This window comes from Octopus bimaculoides, chromosome 1, assembly GCF_046866305.1.
Source record: "Octopus bimaculoides isolate indiv1 chromosome 1, ASM4686630v1, whole genome shotgun sequence".
NCBI lineage: Eukaryota > Metazoa > Mollusca > Cephalopoda > Octopoda > Octopodidae > Octopus > Octopus bimaculoides.
Genome location: NC_142928.1, coordinates 73324960 through 73342459, shown reverse-complemented (window position 1 = coordinate 73342459; position 17500 = coordinate 73324960). Strand labels below are relative to the sequence as shown.

Sequence of the window (17500 nt, the reverse complement as noted above, 5' to 3'; positions counted from 1 at the left end):
CTCTCTCTCTCTCTCTCTCTCTCTTTCTCTTTCTCTTTCTACCACATGAATTTGTTACTTCTTTTTTCATACCATCTCAGATTTTCTACTAATACCCAACCGGATTTTTCCAACTGAGAACTGTATCCCTTCTCTAAAACTTCCAGCCTATACTTAGCATTACAAACATTCATTCAAGACACCGGATTGTACAACTCAATAATTAATCACTGCCTATCAACCTCAGACAATTTAAAAGAACCAATTGTATTGACTAATCATTTCAGACAAAACTGATTAGAGCCTGACAACTTGATGATATTACGAAAAGGAAATTATATTAATTAGAAACATTTACTATAGATAAGATATAATGTTTCTACTGTAATACGGGAAAAAAAAACGATCTAACTCTCAAAACAAAAGATATTCTACTCCCCCCCCCCCATAGACGTCCAGACCTTGTTTGAAAATACTTTTAGAAATTAAAAGACAATACAGTTTTAAGTAATAAAAGCACATCTAAATATTTAACGTAAGTAATTTTTATATACAGACAACAAACAGAAATATTATCAACGAAAAGTTATTCTGAAAACTTTAAAATTGTTAGTATATTTCCATTAATTGAATATTTTAAGGAACTTGTGATAAGATCAGATTAGATATATGAATTATTCACGGTTAAGGAATTATATTTAAGAAAAAAATAGGTAAATCAAATTTTTATGTGAAATGTACTTGAGGAGTTAAAGGGCAGAAAACAGAAAAGAAATAATCTTACAGTCTGCTCCATAACTTATGACTATAAATTCCAATATCGATAAAATACAAGATTGTTCCATTCTTTTCAAAATTTCTTTATCTATGTCTTCCTTTTTCTCCGTTTGTCTCCTCCGCTGTGAGTGTATACACACACACACACACACACATATTATATATTTACACACACACACATATTATATATTTACACACACACACATATTATATATTTACACACACATACATATGTATATATATATATATATATATATATATATATATATATATATATATATATATATATATAAAGAGAGGAAAGGATAAAGAGAACAATGGCAAAAATAGAAATATATTTTATGGATAAAGTCTTACAGCTGTTTCAGGGAAAATCCAATGTATCCCTTGATCGGAGACAGAAAGAGTAGAGGAATGGATTATTACATTTATAATCCCCACTCTTGTTTATACAACGAATGGGGCAAAACTAGTCGGTATACAGCACTTACTCGGTATTACCTGTATCTTTGGGTTTGGTTGAATCCAATACCCTTCTTAACCTTATATATATATATATATATATATATATATATATATATATATATATATATATATATATATATATATATATATATATATAATGATTATATTATAATATTATAATCTGAAGACATTTACCAAAATACATATTACTTGTATATATACATAGACATACAAATAAATACGGAAATAGACTTATATGTATATATGTATCAATGCATGCATGCAGGTGAGCATGTATGCATATATGTATGTATGTATGTATGTATGTATGTATGTAGGCAGGTAGGTAGGTAGGTAGGTTGGTTGGTAGGTAGGTAGGTAGGTAGGTAGGTAGGTAGGCGGGTAGGTAGGCAGGCGGGTAGGTAGCTTGCTGGTTATATATTAAGACGGTTATATAGTAAAACATGCAGTGGCCCGCTTTTTAAAATAATGAAACATGCACTATATTTCATTATATATATATATGTGCGTGTGTGTGTGTGTTTGTGTATATATATATACATATACACTCATGAATATATATGCATATGTATGTATGTGCATATATATATATAAATATAAATACACACACACACTTATGCAAGAAATAGTAGCCCAACAATAGAAATTCATAAATCGATTTGCAGTGCTGTCCTAATCTATGAGTTAAATAATAGTCATTATGAAAAGAACACTAGACATATGATATTGTGCACAATATCCATCAAAAATGATATGACATCTTTATTTCGTGCTAGCCAATAAAATGGCCATTTTGCGATCTATTTAAAGAAAGCACATAACTCTCCCATTCATGAGATAGGTTTTTTTAAAAATACTATAGAAAACCAAGAAATAAAGTAGATAATAGCAATGAGAGCGATAAAAGAAAGAAACTAACACAAGCAATATGAAACAGTAGCTGGAATACTTGGTTAGTAATCATAAATTCTGCATATTAAGTTTTTGTTCGCCATTACAATTTGGAGTTTCAGAAAAAATGTTTTGTTGTAAGAGAGCGAAGAGGAAAGAAAGCCAATAGCTTATTGGCTACTTCTGGCTGTTCTAAATATATAAAAAAAAATACCTGTATGAAACACAAATGAGATCAATGGCAATTGGTTAGCTGTCTCTGATTGTGTCCCGTTCAGAGAGACAACAGTTAAAGACTGCGGCAGAAGTCTTGCAAATTATTCACAAACGGATAGAAAAGTCGGATCTTTGTGGTTTTCGTCAGTTTTGTTTTATTTGCTTTTGCTTTCAAATTTGCTATACGGATTATGTTTTGCATTCTAGTTATGAAAATGAAGTTCATTTTGCTTATAAATCCATAATTAAAAAGTTATTAGCCTTTAATATTTTCAAAATTTGGGTATTTTAGCCAATCAGAAGCGAGTATTTTACACGTTACCGTGGCGAAAATTTGTTTTCATAGTAACCAATGATGCTGCGCATGAGCACAAGGAGGAGTAGGGGATACAAGAAAGCTAATCCTCTACTATAACAATACCCAAGTGTCTTTCTCCGTCACAACATATAAATGAGAAAGGAAGGGGTGATGTCAAACTGGTAGTGGGAGCATTTCAACTCTGTGTGTATATGTGTGTACCCTTAAAAGGGCGGTATGTGAATGTTTGTGTGTGTGTGTGTGTGTGTGTGCGCGTAACAAACGATGATCGATGTCACATCTTAAAAGACAACTACTAGATAACATTGACAAGTGTATTAATTTGATTTGCCATCCATATTTATATATAAAATATTACAATTAGCCGTCATTTTTGACAGCACAGAGCCAGCTAGTTTATTTTATAAAATCCTAGAGTGTATTATAAACTTTCGTTCTTGATTTTTTTAAAAACTAATAAATGTGTGTTTTAAACACCAATTTGACTGTTATTTCTAGCAACTCCTGTTGGTTTGTTTGTTCGTAGCTTTTAAATATTTAATTTGCTCGCGAATGTTTTAATGTTACATTCATTCGTGTATATTTTAATGTTTTGACTGTTATTTCTAGCAATATTTTGACATGGTGATGCCTCCCCCCCCCATGATGGAAGAGATAGAGCGAACGTGCTGTTTTCTGATTGGCTGAAAATTCTGAAAATTTTCAAACTTTGAACACCTTTAAGTTTTTTGCAATATCTTTCTGAAATAAATAAATAACAAATTCGGATTCAGCATCAAAATTTACATTTATATGATACATTAAAAAAGTTTTTTAAAGGTACAGTGACGAAAACCACAAAGAATTTTTCTAAAGAATTTTTCTACTGCCAGCAAAAATACATTTGTCGTTCAGATTGAGCTCATATTTTCTAATACAAAGATCCCAAAAATTTTTTTAAAGGTACAGTGACGAAAACCACAAAGATCCCAAAAGTCTCCTGAAGTTACACGGCTTCGAATTCATCCAGCATTCTACTAATTAATAAACTATGTGCTTAAATTAAAGTTACTTAAAATCACTGAGCAATCACAAACGATTTTCTTTTTATAAGTTACCTTCGCCAACAGGATGGAAAGAACTGTTGGAGAGAAGTAAATAATTTTTGATATTTCGTCGGCAACTAACTACGGTAGGATGAAATCTATGCTCTTTATTTCGTGGTCTTGTAGCATAAAAATCGAACATACCCAATGCGTTAGCAATTTATTAACCGAATGTGTTAATTATAGAAATTAGTTGATCCGAATTATCAAAATTCTCGATACATATACATACATACATTCAGGTACATACACACACACACACCCATGTAAGTATAAAGATTTATCTATCTATCCGTGTCTACACACACATATATATACATCATATACACACGCGCCCGCATACACACACACACACACACACACACACACACACACACACACAAAGTATCACTGTAGCTAGAAACTCAATTATTGCAGTATCAACAAACCCGATATTTGTAAAAACGTTTAGCTGTCTCTATTTGTCATCTAAAATAGGTGATAAGAATTACTTCCTTAAAGTCTAAACATTAAAATCTTGCGAGGATTAGACAAAATTACATCACTGTTCCTGCACTGCCTAATATCTAACTCATTTGAGTGACCAGGCTATAACACAACGAAATGAAAAGCAGAAGGCTGCTGTTTTGTACGAAGCTACGATCTATACAGAACACTTAACTACTACAGGCGCACTCACACAATAAACCGTCATCTGCATACGTACAGGTCTTTCAACAGAAAACGTCTACTCTTCTTTAAAGTGTCCTTATTTGTCTTTCATTAGACACTAAAGTGCAGAAACATGAAGAAGAAAGAATGTGGTACCAGTGAATTGTGGTGTTAGATATTCTCGGCGAATTTTTCTACTGCCAGCAAAAATACATTTGTCGTTCAGATTGAGCTCATATTTTCTAATACAAAAACGCGCGCGCACGCACACACACACACACACACACACACACACACACAACACCTCGTATTGTTTAAACATTGAAATCGACATTTACATGCTTTGTTACAGACTCGGGTCTCAATCACCTTTTTAGTAAAGTTTCAGCTTTAAAAAAGCATGGATAATGTGCCGAATACCATATCAATTTTGCCGTCTGTGTAGATAAATATTGAATTGTGTTTTTACTACATCACTACCGCATCTAATACGTTCAGTATGCCTCATTACAGCAACAGATTATTATGACCCACAAAAGATCCAGTTACTTACACTTAACAATAACATCATATTAGAACGTCAAATAGGTAACATACGCACCCAGATGCACACACACACACACACACACACACACACACACACACACACACACACACACACACACAAACACACATAAGTATCTGCCTACCCACTACCCCTGTAAATGTGTATGGAGAGCTGAGGTTAATTTGAATCTGCTTTATCTGTAGCGTGAAATGAGCAATCTTGATACAGTAGAATCCAAATCACCGTGAGTTCCGTGGACAGGGGAACTGACACACCAACTAGAGTATATTGCCGTTACATAAATATTATCTATTATCTATCTGTAACAGCCACTGCTAACACAACACTTTCAGTCGCTAACACACATTTTCACTCTCGAAACGATAATACAAGAGAAGAAAAATCCATGTATTTTCATTCACGTATTTATGCCAATGTCTATGCATAAACATAAAGGTAACAGCATCTTGAAGATTTGCAATTAATTAACCTTGATGTTTCCACATTGAATAAATTCTCCCGTTGAATTTGATTTGTTCTTCCTTCCTCTATATTTCTGTTATATTTTCGCCATTAGGAAGTATAATTAAGTCATAGATGATTAGGATGAAATACGATGCGGGTTACTAGAAGATTATTTCAAAGTTATGTGATCATTAACGTTGATTAATTCGATAAATACTTTTCCCAATATATTCTAAATGAAGGTATTTATCTGCAATATTGCACAATGAATACAAACAAGCTGCAGATATGGTTGAGTATAGAAGAGTCCATGGAAATGTAAACGAAACGTGGCAAAACTAAACATGTGCCGATTAACTTAGGCTTTTGTGTACATAATCAGGGATGTATTATAATGTATTTATATTTGTATATGTAAGTACATTAATATTTAAGCGTCATGGGATTATATAATACATAGATACAAGTATCTGCACACACACATACACACATACACACGTTTGTAATCCAAAAGCAGGAGATTACAAGAGAATACATAAGTATAAGAGACATTGGAGTCCTTAGACATCCAAGATGCAACCACAAACCTATTCAGTTAAAGTAATGATTATGTTCGAAGTTAATGAAGTTAATAAATTTTCGCACCTTCTTTATCACCCACTACAGATAATAATAACAACGATATGTAGTACCAGGCAGTGGCTCTCATGGCTTCTGATCTTAATTGATTGGAAGTGTTATCATGTACGTTGTTTTGTCTTGGTATAAAATATGGGATACAGCAAATATTCTGCTCAATACCACAGATTTGCTTGTCAGTTGTTTGACCTTAACCAGTTGAGCATTCCCTTGGTGGCTGATGATATGTGCATCTCTGATCATGAGCAGAAGTAGTGGGGGAACATCATAGCCATGTGCTGAGAGGAATTCTTTGGGGTTTGAATAATTCACCTTTGGAAACATGGGTGTTTTACTCAACATCCTTAAACAAACCTTATTCAGGGACCTTTTGAGTGGGATGGGCTACTCGACCTGAAGAAAATTCTGACTGGGCCCCACCTGCGAAGTCATGCGCTGTTTATCTTGATATGAGATCACCATGTCGCGCACATATGGTTGTGATGCATGTGCCTGGTGTACCCTTATCAGACGGGTAGTCATGATGGGTATAATGGGCTTCGTAAATTTTACCCCACTGTCACTTTGATGGCATGCACTGCTCTCTCACTCAATATTAATAATAATAATAATAATAATAATAATAATAATAATAATAATAATAATAATAATAATAATAATAATAATAATAATAATAATAATATAAACGTATCTGTCAAGACCTACCAAAAACTGAGCAAATATAAAGATCTTGAAATAGAAATTAGCAAAATGTGGAATCTGAAGACGAAAACAATACCTATTGTCATAGGTGCCCTGGGAATGACAGCGAAACGGGCTGATTACTACCTAGATCAGATACCAGGAAACCCCAAAATGGCTGAAGTTCAAAAGATAGTGCTCATGGGAACTGCCCATATCCTACGTAAAATACTGTCTGTGATCTCATAATTTTCTTATGGTTTCTTAAACATTCACTTGAACAAAACTGTACAAATCCAAATATATGGTACCCTAGGCATAACACCTACATGAACTTCTGACTTGTTGTCTCTTGAGGTCTCTGGGTGAGACTTGGATCCAACTTGTACACATGCAAAACAAAAGTCAAACATAAAATAATAATAATAATAATAATAATAATAATAATAATAATAATAATAATAATAATAATAATAATAATAATAATAATAATACGAAGAAGAAGAAGAAGAAGAAGAAGAAGAAGAAGAAGAAGAAGAAGAAGAAGAAGAAGAAGAAGAAGAATGATGATGATGATGATGATGATGATAATAATGTAAAATTTTGTGGGACTTTTCTATTCAAACGGACAAGAAGTTAGAAAATAATAGACCAGATATAACGATTACAGATAAAGAAAAGCGAAGTTGCTTACTTATCGACCCATTATGCCCATTTGATTCCAGGATCATAAAGAAAAAGGAAGAAAAACAAAGAAAATACAATCCCTTAAAATTTGAAATAGGAAGAATTTAAAGCATACGAACAGTAAAGGTCATACTTGTAATTGGTGCGTTGGGAACAGTACGCAAACATATATACGAATGGCTGAAGGCGATTGAAATAGAATGCTCGAGAGAGCTCCTACAGAAAGTTTGCTTCTTAAGGACAGCAAAGATTATCAGGAGGGTTCTAAGCACTTGTAAGACTACTGAAAACTTGTGGATACCTAAGGTTACAGGTAGTAACCCGTTACTCACATAAATCATACCAGGAATAAGACTGAACCTGAGCCAAAACCAAAATAATAACAATAATAATAATAATAATAATAATAATAATAATAATCAAATTTTAAAACAAACATAATTTTCTTATGGTTTCTTAAACATTCTCGAGAACAAATCCAAATATATGGTACCCTAGGCATAACACCTACATGAACTTCCAACTTGTTGTCTCTTGAGGTCTCTGGGTGAGACTTGGATCCAACTTGTACAAATGCAAAACAAAAGTTAAACATGAAATAATAATAATAATAATAATAATAATAATAATAATAATAATAATAATAATAATAATGGTTTGAAATTTTGTCACAAGGGCAACAATTTTGGAGGAAGTGATGAGTCGATTATATGGACATCAGTGTTCAACTGGTACGTATTTTAGCGATCCCGAAAGGTTGAAAGGTAAAGTTGACCTCGGCGGAATTTCAGCTCAGAACGGAGCGACAGGCGAAATACCGCTAAGCATTTCGTTAGGCGTGCTAACGATTCTGCCAGCTCACCACCTTAATTATAATAATAGTAATTATAAAAAGGATTTCAAATTTTGGAACAAGGTCAGTAGGTTCGGGGTAGTGGATAAGTCGATTACATCGACCCTAGTATTCAACTGGTACTTATCGATCCCGAATGGATGAAAGGAAAGTCGATCTCGGCGGCATTTGAACTCAGAACGCAAAGACGGACTAACGATTCTGCCAGTTCACCACCTTAATAATAATAATAATAATCTTTTTTTACTAAAGGCACAAGGACTGAAATTTAGGGGAGGAGACAATATTGAAACGTTAATGAATTAAGAAACGTTATTATTCGAAGTAAGACATAGATGAGTAATAAAGAACTATAAATTCCTGCCTTGAATATAATACAGACATATGTGCAGATAGTGTATAATTTGATATAAATATGTGTGTGTGTGTGTGTGTGTGTATTATTATCATTTCAAATTTGAACGGAAATAGCAGATAGCTAGGAGCTTATTTATCTAACCGACACAACAGCGGAGATAATTGCTAAGAGATTTGTAAATCGACCGGTGGACCTCAAGTTATAGTACATCAGCGGCCATCACAACTGATAGAGAGTCAGTTTGCATTCGAATTCGCATTACCGCTTATAATCTACCAACAAACAGTATGGTGGAACATTTCCGTCGCCAAGTCAAAGTTGCACTTAAGTCCAGCCGGACACCACTAAGTGATACGAGTATATTACTATCAATATAAGCAACCCCACCCTTCGAAGGAGATAACTGAGAGTACCTAGTAGAAGTGTGGTACATATTGCAGCAGTGCCATACTACGGAGACTGTCTAGCACTTCTCAAGTTATCAGGACAAATGGTTGCACCTAACTGTCCAAATCAGAATCAGTACAAGATACGTCACAATACATAGATAGACTGCAGAAACACATGTCCCATATAACACCAACTGCAACTTCATCACGGCACACTAGCGCATATTCCGATTTCAACCCGTCATTTGATTTAATCTAAAGTGATTCCATTTTTAAGCTCATCCTACACTGGTCCTTTTCAGGTACTTCACTATCGCAAAAAAAAAACAACAAAAAAAACGGTAAAAGGGAGACTATTAGAAAAGCTGTGTGGGAAACAATTTATCATTTACCACTTGGCGGGCAATGATTGCCATTAAAAAGCACCTCAGCTTTTCCTACATCAAGTACTATAACATTTTCCTCAGCGACTCGGAAAGCCTAATCTGAACGACATGTTCATTAGCTTGTTAGATTCGGACATTTTCTTCAATTACCATAATTGATGCCCTCTATTAATCTTCATTATAGGTTAATTTTTCTCTACGTGAAACCAATCGAAGGGGTGTCAAATGTACTGAAATTTTACTCCGTCGTCTAAAATTTGACGCAAAAATCCGATTAGTCGTCAGATCTCTCTGAAATTGTCAGATTACGACTTTGTAATCGTGTAGGAACTGCTGCCGATATGAACTATCTTAATAAAAATACATACGAACATAGAAATACTATGTTAAACTAAGTTTTCGATAACGCATTGAATACGATTTGGATATATGAATGTACAGCCCGAAACGGAAAACCACCTTTCTTTCCTTCCCTGAGCGTCTGCTAATACTTTACATGTACCACGTCCTTGCGTTGTTGTGTTTTTGCGTTTGTTATTTCTTTTTTTTTTATTTACTATATGTGTGTGTGTATAACGAAATGTTAGCGCCTAGGTTAGTTAAAATATGTTTGTGACATGAATGTATGCATCTGTGTAAGCTTGTAATGCAAATTTTGTCAAGGAAGGCCAGGTAGAAAACTTGAAGATTTACGTTGATTATAAATTAAAAAGACATGCAATGTGGAGAGGATGGCTCTAAATTTGTAGACAACTCTACACAAGTTGATGTTATTAGGCATCTTCAGCTAAGTAAAGTGTAATATGCCTTTACTAGATCATAGAATGACTCAAAGATGTAGTTCTTTTGTGAAGATAATTTACTGATTAGGCAGTTGAACATAATGAGATTGAAAAATTTCTAAAAGGCTTCTTATGAACATATTAAGTTCAGGCTAACATGCTTAGTAGAATTAGGCAAAATTAAATCGTATCCAATTGAAATTGTATCGATAATGAGACGAAAAATCATAAGTGCCAATGACAATATTTGTAAAGAAGGGTAAGGGTGACAACTCTGAAATCCAAAATAGATTAAAAATGCAAATGGCATCTTTTATTAGGTGTGTTAGGTACTTTGTCATTTAACATAGCAACGAGGGTTACTGTTAGCAATGAGCGATCTTATCTCTTAGGTAATAACATTAGCAGAAGTTAGACATACTTGTACACACACACACATACACACAGACACAGACACACACACACACACACACACACACACACACAGACACACACACAAACACACGCATACACACCTATACACACACATGCAGTAATTAATGTACAACTGCACATTCGCTACCTTCCATACTCAAACAAGTTTACACATAAACGAATAAAATTTCTACACTGTACGCATGAACGCTTACAGACGTGCAATTGTGGTTATAATGAGCAAATATATCGGCTAATGAGCAATATTTTATCAAGACGTAGTGGCGACAGTAAATAAAGATTTATTCACTTGAAAGAATTATTATTTGGCTTTCACTCCGGATCGAAATTTCATCACAACTAAACCAGTTGGTATCGGATATTCAGAAAATCAACTAAAACATGAATATAATGGTTTATCTATCTGTCTATCTATCCACTTGCCTGCCTGTCTGTCTGTATGTATGTCTACCTACCTATCTATCTGCCTGTCTATCTGTCTGACTCCCTGTCTGTCTAATTCCGTGTCTTTCATTTTAGGCAGTCCTTTCGCTTTAGGTATGAACACTGTAAAGTATGAATTATTGGAAACTCGTTCCGTCTTTTGTGTGTAGACTGCAACTTTTGAGTGTATGTTTGCACATGTTAATGTATACATACACACATACATACGTACATAAACACAGAGACAAACACACAAATATATATATACACATTCATAAGTGTGCGTGTAAATATATATATATTTATTTATTTATTCTTTTATTCCTTTACTTGTTACAGTCATTTGGCTACGGCCATGCTAGAGCAGCACCACTTGAAGGGTTTTAGTCAAACAAATCAACCTCAGAACTTGTTTTTTATAAGCCTAATACTCTTTTGCCGAGCCGCAAAATTGCGGGGAAATAAACACACCAGCACTGGTTGTCAAACGGTGATGGAGAGACAAACACAAATACACAGGCATATGCATATATGTACCCGACGGGCTTCTTTCGGTTTCCGTCTATCGAAACCACTCACAAGACTGTGGTCGGCCCGAAGATATATTAGAAGACAACAGCCTAATGTGCCACTCAGTAGCACGGAACCCAGAACTATGTGGTTGAGAAGCAAACTTCTTAGCACAGAGTCACGTCTGCGCCTGTATACATCGCCACACCACATACCATAAAAGGAAAAGTAATTGAAACGTCCACACCATATGTCAACGGGTCAAAAAACTGTAAGCTTTGCGTAGCTAAAAGAACACAGATCCTTTTCCTTTTCAGACCTAACACCACTGAACTGCTGAACTACACACACACACACACACACACACACACACACACACACACACACACACACACACACACACACAATATATATATATATATATATATATATATATATATATATATATATATATATATATAAAATTCAAATTACGACAAACGTAAATAAACAAACGAAGTTTGCTTTTAGAAGCGTTGAGATGTCTTTTTAGAAAGTTAAAGAAGTGATTTTAAATTCTCAATCGCAGAATAATGCTTATTCTGCGATTGAGAATTTAAAATATATATATATGTACTCTTTCACCACAACTTTCACTCACTCTTTCTTCCTGTTTCTGCCGTACCTGTATTTCAATGGGCCAGCCTTGTCACCGAGAAGTACGTCAAGGGTACACGTGTCTGTGGAGTGCTCAGCCACTTGCACATTAATTTCGCGAGCAGGCTGTTCCGTTGATTGGATTAACTGGAACCCTCGTTGCCGTAACCGACGGAGTGCCACATATGTTGTGTGTAACGAGCACTGTATTCAAGGAAAACTGTGACGAACACATGTCAATAATGTTCTAAATGTTTATCCATCCCGCCTTCCGAATTTTGTTTTTGATGTCTGCTCTTATAGCTTACAAAGCATCAAAAAAAAAAAAATTGCATGAACTGCTTCAAGTTATGCGTGGATTAGTGTCGGAAATGTTTTTAACATACGCTAAATGTATAACAGTAATAAATTATTGGCAATTATATAAGAACATTGTAATTATTCAAGAAACACGTTATTAGGACAGGGCCATGGGGTAACACGAAAATAATATAATTACCTTCTTTCTCCTTCTTGAAAGCTGTTAGCTGAGCTTCTTCAGAGAACAAATTTTCATTGCAGGCTGAACGACGACCAATCAAGTTGCTTCCCAGTAGAAGCCCACGTATATTGCCATAGTATGAGGCGAACTTCTCCGTGAAAGACGTCCTGAAAGGAAAAATATATAAATATGGATATATACATATTGACTATTGTTTTGATATAGGATTAACAAAAACAATACACCTCAAATTAAATTCACATAATAGCAACAATAACAACAACAACAATAGTAGTAGTAGTAGTAGTAGTAGTAGTAGTAGTAGTAGTAGTAGTAGTAGTAGTAGTAGTAGTAGTAGTAATTGTTTCTGATTTTAGCACATGGCCAATAATCTACTCAGGATGAAGGAGTGATTCGATTACCAGCACTTGAGTAGTACTTTATCTTATCGACCCCGAAGGGACGAAAGCAAAGATGACCTCAGCGTTATGTGAGCTCAGAACATAAAGAAACCGAACGAATAGCGCGAGGTATTCTTTTCGACGCTCTAAAGGATTCTGCCAGACCGGCAAAAAATGGTTAGGTGCAGTAGAATATAGATAAGCTTCTCCAGAGTTAGTTGTATTTTTCTTGCTTTTTAACCCTAGACAATCCTACACGACCATCTTCGGCAAGTGTCTTCTGCTATAAATTTTTGGGTTGTAGTCATCCATAATAACATGTGGGTGAAATTATGCCGACGGAAAAGACGTAGACCGTGCAGAATCCAATTGTATATATTTGTGTGTGTATGTATGTATGTAATATGTATTTATGTATGCTTGTGTCCGTGTAGGCATGCTTGTATGTATCTATCTTTTACTTTTATATTGACATCATTTTGTGTATACCTCGGTAGTGGTTCGACAAACAAATACTGATAGGATAAAGTGCCTTATTTAGAAATATATATACATACATACATACATACATACATACATACATATATATATATATATATATATATATATATATATATATATATATATATATATATATATATATATATATAAAATAAATCTCTGAGTGAGGTATAAACAGTAACCGCACGACATCGTGAAGTATATTTTCCACCTAAATGTGGCTAACCCATAAGGGTTGTTGCTACTGTAGTTGTAGCACAAGGAAGAAATCTCCAGCTGCCTACTGACACACTGTCTGTGCCATATCAGTATTTGCAAATAATGATGTGGCACAGACAGTGTGTCAATAGCCAGCTGGAGGAGATGTCTTCCTTGGGCTACAACTACAGTAGCAACAACCTTTATGTATTAGCCACATTTAGGTGGCAAATATACTTCACGACACACACACACACACACATATATATATATTTGACATGATTGACTAAAACCTAAGACCCTTTAAGATCAGTTCAATGACTGAAGCATGCAAATATCATATAAGAATTATATAAGAATAAACGAAAGACAGCCCAAAATCTATATTACATCAAATGAACAATGCATAAATGCTGAGCTTTCCATGAAGATAGATATTTTGGCACGATACATATTAAAGATAATTCATTTCCTTTACTTTATGCCATTAATTGTTTTGAACTTGGAATGAGTTTCCAGCCTTATAGATAGGTGACCTTGTGGTATAGCCTTTCTTAAGAAGTATATCGTATACATTATATGAATTCATACAAGCATGTGTGTGTGTGTTTAAGGGAAATATTCCTACGCGAATGATAATTGTTTGAATGTCTTCTTCAAGAGCATTCGTTTCACTCGCAGAAAAATGGCTTTAGTTGAGAATCCAAACTACGCTGCAAAATTAGCTAAGCGAGATATCAAATATATTTATATCACATTTTGTGAACAATAATGTCGTTGGTCAGAGGTTTCCAGTGGGCAAATTGCTGGTTCATGTCATTTACGATGGCAAGATTGACAAGAAATGCTCTGTGCAACTTGAGTAGAACAATTATCAAAGGCAGGTGATTTTCATTCGAAAGCATCGGTTTATCTGCTTTCTCGTTTGATTACACCATCTGTCAAAATATGCACGTGTGCATGCATATATAAATCTATATACACTCACATCTAAATATGTATATATGTATGTATGTATGCATACACATATACATGACAAGCTTTTCTGCAGTTTCCTTCTGCAAAAATAACCCCTAAGATATCAAAACGTGAGCCAACCCAAGATTACGGTTGAATATATTTTCTCACGTCACCACGTAGAGAAATCGAACTCAGACTCACGTGGCTTCAAAGAAAACTTCACAGCAACGCAATTGTGGCTGCTCCTTAAATGTATGTATGCATTTACTTTCTTCAATGTTCTTGTATATAAGACAATACTATACAAGGTAATTAAAATTCCTTGTGGGATTTCTTAGCTCAGTGGGATATTTCTTACTGCTCTATGTCCTTAGCCACCCACGATTATGTTGATATGGTTATGTTATAATGGTATACATGAGTTAGACGAATAAATATTGATATAGTTGGAAAAAATATGAAGATAAGCATTGCTATAACTTTCTCTAGACACCTCTGGGTATAATAAACAGTTATTCATTAAAAAAAAGAAACCTCGATTCTGATTTAACGTACTGTATAAATATTTATCAGACAAATATATTTTGAGTTTTCTATTCAATGATAATTTCTTATTTTAATGCTCGACAGATAGACTTCTAGAATTAACAACATAATGATAAGATTATATTTATGTATTAGGTTTTATTGGAGTTTAATCCTAGGCCTGCATTGATCAAGTAGACCTATGATAAAAGTCTTTCAATTTCGACCATCTCAACTTATTTCCTGACAATGTATCCATGATCACAGTATCTAATGTGACCTTTCTTACGATATAGTAAAATGTGGTGTGAAAGGGAATATGGCTACTATTTTTCACAGTTCAAATACAATCCATGTCGGTGTTCCTTCTAAGTTTGATTGGGAGATGGAGTTACAGAACCTGTAGATTGTTTTGCGGTGTTTATTCAAATTCATCTATGTTCCAACTTTAAATCCTGCTAAGATCGGCATTTCCTTTATCCTTCCGAGATAAATATAATCAGTACCTTCAATTACTGAGGTTCATTTCAATGGACTGTGGCTGCTCCGCTAAATATTGGTCTTTGCATCAATTTTAGAAATCATCGTTTATATTTGGAGTTTCTAATTTATCATAAAGGTTGTTATCTAAAATTCCAGACATTTATATACGTACTTAACTAAAATGACATAAATATCTGTGATACATATTACAGTAATGAATTATTAGCATTTAATGCTAAATAATGTAACATTGTAATTATTCCAGAGTAACATGAAACACGTTATTAACATGACGCCATGATCGCAAGCCCATATCCTGACTAGTCTAATAAAGAGAATACAGGTGTGATATATGTCCATGCTTGTCTTCTTCTATATTCTGAGGATTACCATTAAGTATTGAACATGTCATGAAAAGTTGCTCTATTTCATAGATCGACTGCACCAACCATAACACATAGCTTATAAAGCAACAAAGACGAAGTTTAGGTTAGCTCTGAATACACACCAGAAAATCGGTGAAATATCTCCTTAGAAATTAATAATATAGTAGTGTAATTAAAACCGTTATAAGTTTAATGAATAAGCAATAATACAACCAAAAGACTGTTGTTCTAAAACAAAAGTTTGCCCATATCACATTCATTCATATTGATTTCACGTTGGACACAAAATAGTGAATCTAAATAAAGACGAATAACTACAATATCAGCTCTCGCTGTTATATGTTAATTATATCAATAGACTTTGATTTATTGCATAGGATGCCTTAAAAATTAATGCTTGCTGCTTTTGGAAATTCTTTTTCAAGATTATAACATTTCTTTAACACAATAAATGTCAATAAAACGCCCTGGCAATTTTTTCAGTATACCAGTGTCGATAAGTGCAATAAAATTAGTTGATATACTACAGTCACGCTTTTTGTAGTACCTCAGGTTTAAACTCATAATTACATATATAATGATTTTATGGATTTTTGACCGAAGAAAGAAATTTTGTAGAGAAAGACAGCACTTGTCAAACTATGTTTCTAAACATATTATTACAGAACCAATTGTTTCTTACATTGAGACTGTAGAGTTTATATGAGATATATGAAAGTCAACAATGATTTACAACGCCTTTGATTTTAATCTTCAAATAATCGACAACGCACTGATAATATAATAATTATTTTTCAAATGAAAATATCTTGTTTTTGACACACCTATTCTCTGTCGTAATTCATTTGCACCATTTCCATCAAAATTGCACATCTTTGCAATAGTGATTTATTAAGGATATTAAGACATTTGTGAAGACTGTTCACCATAGAAAATTTTTAATTCTTTTACTAAAAGAAGATCGATATGGAAAACACAAAATATAATAAATTGACCCATACTGGACAAGCTAGAATATTAGTATAAGTAATCTGTTCTGAAGAATTCGGATGCTTAATAAAGATGCATAATAAAAATTCTAACAATTGGAAAAAATGTTTTGCAATGTCTTACGTTATAAGCAATACATAGGCCATCGAATAATCTCTCTCTCTCTCTCTCTCTCTTTCTCTCTCTCTCTCTATCTATCTGTCTTTCTCTCTCTCTCTCTCTCTCTCTTTCTCTCTCTCTACACTCACACACATACACATACAACTTCGTAGTGTAGTATATGGATTCAGAGAATCGTGTGGCTATCACAGAAAGCTCCGATTGCGGACTCGCAAGGAACTTTTCAGCACCCCTTCGTATGTGTGTGTGTGTGTGTGTGT

At 34.0% G+C, this 17500-nt stretch overlaps 1 protein-coding gene across 6 annotated transcripts in view; it reads right to left on the bottom strand.

Annotated features, from left to right (window-relative positions):
• The window catches only part of LOC106871880 (protein-glutamine gamma-glutamyltransferase K), a 426022-nt gene that overhangs the window by 89444 nt on the left and 319078 nt on the right, over positions 1-17500 (bottom strand). For all 6 annotated transcript variants that reach the window (XM_089352317.1, XM_052967482.2, XM_014918634.3 and 3 more), the window contains one exon: positions 12695-12843. In XM_089352317.1, coding sequence (XP_089208443.1) covers positions 12695-12843 — 149 coding nt within the window. The remainder of the gene's footprint in view (positions 1-12694; positions 12844-17500) is intronic.